General features: G+C 44.2%; 1 protein-coding gene across 3 annotated transcripts in view; it reads right to left on the bottom strand.

Annotated features, from left to right (window-relative positions):
* Window positions 1–6,669, bottom strand: part of kansl3 (KAT8 regulatory NSL complex subunit 3) — a 96,087-nt gene that overhangs the window by 81,785 nt on the left and 7,633 nt on the right. For 2 of the 3 annotated variants that reach the window (XM_038785141.1, XM_038785142.1), the window contains exons 2-3: window positions 5,238–5,408; window positions 2,039–2,129 (exon numbers count right to left, since the gene is read on the bottom strand). In XM_038785141.1, coding sequence (XP_038641069.1) covers window positions 2,039–2,129; window positions 5,238–5,408 — 262 coding nt within the window. Of the gene's footprint in view, window positions 1–2,038; window positions 2,130–5,237; window positions 5,409–6,088; window positions 6,109–6,669 lie in introns of those variants that run through there. The other variant, XM_038785143.1, reaches the window with a different exon arrangement.

The raw sequence follows: 6,669 nt of genomic DNA, 5'->3' as shown, positions 1-6,669 counted from the left end.
GAACAAAGAATCGCCAGTGCAGAAGGGGACCAATAAGAAAAGGTGATTGTTACAGAGAGGGGCCAGTGAAGACAGGGACAAGAGTTAGATAGAGAAATACAGCACAGAACAGGCCCTTCAGCCCACGATGATGCGCCGAACTTTTGTCCTAGGTTAATGAAGGAGCCAAGTTGAAGGAACTTATGATTGTGAAGTAGAGCTTCAATTCAAGGTTACCGGTTGTTCTTGAGCATTGCTGAAACTCAGTCGAAATTCAAGTTAAAAACTTGTCAGGTGCAAATAAGAATTGTTTCATTTGGAGTTCATTGGTTACAACTTGAATATCATTTAAAAGGTAGTTTGTAGACAATTTGATTTTCTTCAAAGAATCACAGGAATTATCTTCTGAGACAATAGCCTGAACACAACTTTAAAAGTCAAAGTCTGAAGTCAAAGTATGGAAATGAAATATGAATACAGAACTCTTTTCTAATTCTCTTCCTTTACTTTCTGGCTCTCTCTGTCTTTCTCTCTTTGTCTCTCTTCTTCTATTTCTCTCTGCTTGTCTTTTCTGTCTTTCTCTCTGCTTTTCCTTTCTGTCTTTCTCTCTAAAATGGTGGCCAAATCATCCATGGATATACTATTTCATATCTGTCTAAAGCGATCCGATCACACCCCAATATAATCCTAATTGGTTTGGGTTTGGACTCAAGCACATTTGATTTGATAACAAGCCGTTCATCTTCACGATGTAACATTACTTCCAATTGTTGCTTGTCTGTATATTTTTCATGGGATATTGTGCTTTATCAAAACCAGCAAAAACTGGTGTAATGTTGACCTACCTATTGCCACAATGGAGACCTCATGTTGACCTCACTGCTGCAACAATGGAGACCGTACGTTATCTCATCATACTATGCGAGGCATAATTCCGAAAATATAATTCAAACTGCCTTTTATAAGATTGTTTCAATGAGAATGTTGGAATCAAATATATATATTATATTTGATTCGATGTTTTAACTGTCCATTTATTAAAAACAAGGCAACACAGTCTAAAATGTTTCAGCTAGTATAATCGTGGGATGTGATTTACCCTAATCTCAAATGGCGTGAGAATCACGCAATCGTCCATTCTTATTCCTCGTTGCCATGGATTCAACCCTTGTCCTTGGAAAAAATGTAATGTTCTTATCAGACTTCTGTGTTTTGCAAACTCATGACTGAGTTTGGAAATTGTATGTTTCTTTCATTTTAAAACTGGGAATTAATATTTATGTTTTAAGCAGCTTTTTACCTATATTAAGTGTATTTGAAATACCTGGCTTCTACAGTTAATCATAGAATTTTGGACAATTTTTCATGGCCAATCCACCCAACCTGCACATCTTTGGACTGTGGGAGGAAACCATTTCCAGTTCCTAAGAAAGAGAAACCATCATTGGTTTTGAGGAAAATATAGCAGGAGAAAAGGGCAATGGTGCAGTAACTATGGCTGGGAGAATGGACATGGTGCAGATCACTGATCCACAATTACATTTTTTGAATATTAGGAGCCAAGTCACAAAATAATAAGTTTGGGAGGGGTAAGCCCCCAGTCCGTTGATCTCGCTAGAGTAGATCACTGCAGATTCTAGGATTCTTACCCATCTAAATAAAAGCAGATATCAATGTATTAACTTGAACAAAAAAAGATTTGGGCAGAAAAATGGGGAGACATTAAACATATCTACTAACAACGGTGCAAGCTGTTTGACATTTACAGCACGGAAGGAGGCCATTCGGCCCATCGTGTCTGCACCGGCTCCTAAAAGAGCAACCTAGCTCGTCCCATTCCCCAGCCCCATCTCTACCAGGCAGCACTCCCAAACCCCAGCAACTCTGAGTAAAGTCGTTTCTCCTCATCTCACTCCTGCATCTCTTGCTGACCATCTTGAAATTGTCACTGATATACCAACGAGTGGAAACAGAATATCCTTCTCTATCCTGTCACAATTTGTGAAGTCATTCGGGAATTATAGGGCAAACAGTCACTCAGCGATCACATGGCACTCACCCCCTCGTTCGCCAATCTTGCCAATCGGTCCGAATGCAACGCCTTCACGATCTTGTTGAACAGTTTGTTCTGAGCAGCAGTCCACCCCAACCTGGAGAGGAGATACAGAATGAATGGATCAGGCACACCGGGAAAACAGTGGCCCATGAACACAAACGACTGTAACCACCTAATTCAGTAGCAATGGAAAGAACTGCAAGAAAGGAAGGAAGCCCTGAAGCCTCTCGCCTATTCTCTCCTGCTCCCAGGGTTCCATTAGTTGATGGGAGGAGGAGGGATGGCAGAACGCACAACTCTGGCAAATGGCGTAGACACGGCAAAGGGCCCTGCCAACCAACGGAAGGGAATCCACGGAAGCTGTGGAATTGAAGGTGGCAGTGTCAAAGCAGATGCAACAGACAGAGAAACTGGCAGACTGGAATACAGTTCTCACAGAAGGTGTAGTTGTGGATCGGTGGGTTTTTTGTAAATTTTGGTCAAAAGTCTAGTCCCCAGAAATGAAGATGGAGAATTCAAGTGAGGAAAGGGAAAAGTAATAAGAATCTTTATTAGTGTCACAAATAGGCTTACATTAATACTGTAACGAAGTTACTGTGAAAATCCCCTAGTCGCCACACTCCAGCGCCTGTTCGGGTCCAATTCACCTCACAAGCACATCTTTCAGGACTTGTGGGAGGTAACCGGAGCATCCGGAGGAAACCCATGCAGACACCGGGAGAACATGCAGACTCCGCACAGACAGTGACCCAAGCCGGGAATCGAACCTGGGTCCCTGACGCCATGAAGCCACAGTGCTAACCACTGTGCTACCGTGCTGTCCAGTTGTAGATTAACCATGAAAGCGAAGGGTGGAATTTGGAAGCAAAACTGATGTAATTGTCCTGTTAGGAGCTGGAGGAGAAAATGGCACTAATAGTCCTAAATGTTGCACAGACATCTCTTCCCTGCCTCTGTCAGCATACCAAATGTGCCACTCCCTTTGTCAGACACTGGTGCATTCTTTTAATAACTTCCCAAATACAAATGCAGGATATACTAAGCATTCCCTTTTCCCTTCTCAACGCCCAAACACTCCTTCCAGGCAAAAAGGGATTATTTGAACTTCTCTTAATTTAGTAGACAGTGTTCACTGCTTATTAGTCAATCTCTCTAGTATGAGGATTGGCGGACAAATTTGTGGAACACCATTTGTTCACAAGTTCATGAGAAATAGGAGCTGGAGCAAGCATTTTGAGCTTTGGAGCCTATTCTGCCATTCAACAAGACCCCGTTAACTTCTACCTCACACACTATCCCCAATTTCCTGAACACTTTTAAAGCTTTCGACCTCTATCTTCAGCATCCTCAACAATTGAGTATCCACAACTCTCTGGGACAGAGAATTCCTAGATTCACAACCCTTGGACTGAGGAAATGTCTCATTCCGGTCCTAAATCCCTGATTCTCAGTCTGTGACCTTGCTTTCTGCATTCCCAGATTGGATCGAACCTGGTTAAGTGCCCTGTTAACCGTGTTAGGTAGATGAGTGGGGAGCGAGAGAGAGATACAGAGCGAGACAGAGCGAGAGAGAGATAGAGAGAGATAGAGAGAGAGAGAGAGGACACACACACCTCGGTTAAGAGAAAAAGCAGACATGTCAGAAGCACCATTTTCCAAGGTGACGTCATCAGAACAGTTGTGTCAGAGGTGGAGAAACTGGGAGTATGGGATGGAAGCCTTACAGGAAGCTGTGAAGAGTGTAAGAAGATGAGTGTAACTAGCTCTGAGGACCAGTAGGTTTATAATGAATATTGGTGGTCAGTTTATCACCGGAGATGTCAAGGAAGGTAAGTGTCAGAGACGGGCCCTGTGAAGATGAGAGTGGAGGAAATTGGAAGCAAAATTGATCCATTTTTCCAGGTCCAGACAAGAGCATGAAGCGACTCCGATACAATCCCTGGTGTATTGGAAAAATAGCTGTGGAAAAATAGGGCTGGAACAAGGAATGTTCCACACATCCCACAAAAAGGCAGTAATACCTGGGGTCCATGCGGGAAGCCAGTGCCGCACCTTTCAGTTGCAGGAAGCGAGACAAGTGAAAGGAGAAATTATTTAGAGACAGAACCGGCGGAGGAGAGTGGCGACTGCTCAAGGAAGAAGTGGACAGTCCTCAAGTCACCCTGATGTCGGGGGATTGGACATCCATAGTGAGGTAGCAATTAGGGCCAGGGAACTTGGAAAGTGTTGATATGACATAGGGCATCGGATGTAGGTGGGAAGAGACTGGACAAGGGGAGTGAGGGTGGAATCGATAGGAAGAAATTAGTTCCGTGGGTCAGGTACAGGCTGATATGATGGGTCTACTGTGGCAGCCCTATTTGTGGATTTGGGAAGACGCAATCTGGAGGGGCATCATCTCATAGAATCCCAACAGTGCAGGAGGCCATTCAGCCCAACAAGTCTGCACCACCCTACCTTTGAAAGAGCACCCGGAGGAAACCCACGCAGACACGGTGAGAATGTGCAGACTCCGCACAGTGACCCAAGCCAGGAATCAAACCCAGGACCCTGGCGCTATGAGGCAGCACTGCTAGCCACTGTGCACCCCACTCATCTTCTGATTGGCTACTTTGAAGCCCTCGGAACTCAACACTGAGTTCATTAATTTTAGATTTTGACCTTTCTCCTCTATCTCAAACCCACTTTTATTTTAAAATTCCAAACATGCTATAAATCCCCCCCCCCCACCCTCTATCCAAGCCATCTGCCCTTTGTTCTTAAAGTTGCTATTATTTGTTGCAGCTACTGCAGTTCTCACACATTCTCCCTCCCATCAGTTCTGACAGAGTCTAAGGACTTGAACGCTAACTGTTTCCCTCCACTGTTGTCACATCTGCTGAGTTTTTCCAGTATCCTCTGTTCTTGTGTCAACATTCCATTTGCTTTTTAGTTCTATTTTACCCCAGTGATTGGACTCACTCATGTATTTGTTTGAAAAGAAGTTCTGTCGGAATACAAGACAATCTATAGATTGGCCTGATTGCCAACACATGCAAAGCAACGGAGTAGAGATTTGACTAGCTTATTTGAAATACCTAAGCAAGTCTCACTGCACACATGGCGTTGTCATAACAAGGCGGCCAGCTTTTGATGATGACCGCACATGCTGTATGAGCGCAGGAGCTATTGGCAATGTGTGCTCACAGTGGACGGTACCTACCTGTTAATGTGATCCTCCCAATCATCAGGCGGCAGAGGGGCATCTGTGTCTGTCCTTGCAAAGATGACATGACGCTCACACTCGTTCATCACACTCCGAGCCTTCTGGTTATCATAAAGGGGTGTTGGGGTTGGGACCACCGTCTCCACGTCTACAGTCACGTCACAATCACTGCAAAACACAGAATTGCATCATTATACAGTAAGGGTGGCAATCAAATTCTGGAGGTGGAAAAGAACAGCATTTGGCCAAGGATTCAGCCACTTTTCCTTCAACGTTGCACAGAATTATGTACAATTCACAGCACAGGGACAGGCCATTTGGTCCATTGGCTTTGTGCTTTCGTTAATGTGCCACTCTTGCCTCCTGTCACCCAATTGGCACATCTTCCTAATCCTTTATCGCATGTTCTCATTTAACGATCCCCTGAATTGTATCATGCTGTTTGCACCCCCGTGCTCGTCAGTTCCACATTCTCAGCACTCTCTGGACAGAGTATTTCAGATTTGATTAATTATGGGATAAAGTGGAAAAGTAGAGTTTAGATAAGGAATGAATTGAAGAACAGGCTCAAAGGGCCATCGGGACTCAATGTACACATTTGTAGGTTATCTTCTGAGGAATTGTCATCTCCTTTCCATCTGCATAAGATGATGGACATGCAGCAAATCAAATCCATTGGGAATGGGTTAGATTCATGTGGCGCACTCCTGCTCATGTTTGAAGAGATCAATCTGTGAGAGACAGGTTTTGCTAAAAGCACCATGTGTGTGGTTTATCAGGTGCCTTTGTGGTTTGTTGTTTTCATGTTAGTGTTTGTTGCCAAACTGCTGGAGACACTGATTACATACCAACATATGACCACGGGGAATGGATCGTCTCTCCCATGTCTGTAATTTGTTCTTCCTTACTGTAATCATCAAGAAAGCTGTGGTCAGGGCAGCACGGTGGCTCAATGGTTAGCACTGCTGCCTCATGGCAGCGAGGTCCCAGGTTCGATCCCGGCTCTGGGTCACTGTCCCTGTGGAGTTTGCACATTCTCCCCGTGTTCTCGTGGGTTTTGCCCCCACAACCCAAAGGTGTGCAGGGTAGGTGGATTGGCCATGCTAAATTGCCCCTTAATTGGAAAAAAATTAATTGGGTACTCTAAATTTATAAAAATAAAAAAGAAAGCTGTGGTCATGTGGTGTCACACTCTGCCTGATCACACCTACTCGACCATTCAGCACTTTGAGACTGCTCTGCCATTTAATAAGATCACAGTTGATCTCATCGTAACCTCATATCCGCACACCACCAACTCTCGATAACCTATGATCCCTTTGCTCACCAATAATTTAATTACCTCTTCCTCAAAAACTCTGCTTCCAGAACCTTTTCAGAATGAGATTCCAAAGGCTTACAACCCTCTCAGTGAAAAAATGCAAGCTCA

Source organism: Scyliorhinus canicula, chromosome 26 (assembly GCF_902713615.1).
Source record: "Scyliorhinus canicula chromosome 26, sScyCan1.1, whole genome shotgun sequence".
Lineage (NCBI taxonomy): Eukaryota > Metazoa > Chordata > Chondrichthyes > Carcharhiniformes > Scyliorhinidae > Scyliorhinus > Scyliorhinus canicula.
Note: the sequence above shows the minus strand (reverse complement) of the source record. Positions and strands in the feature narration are given on the sequence as shown.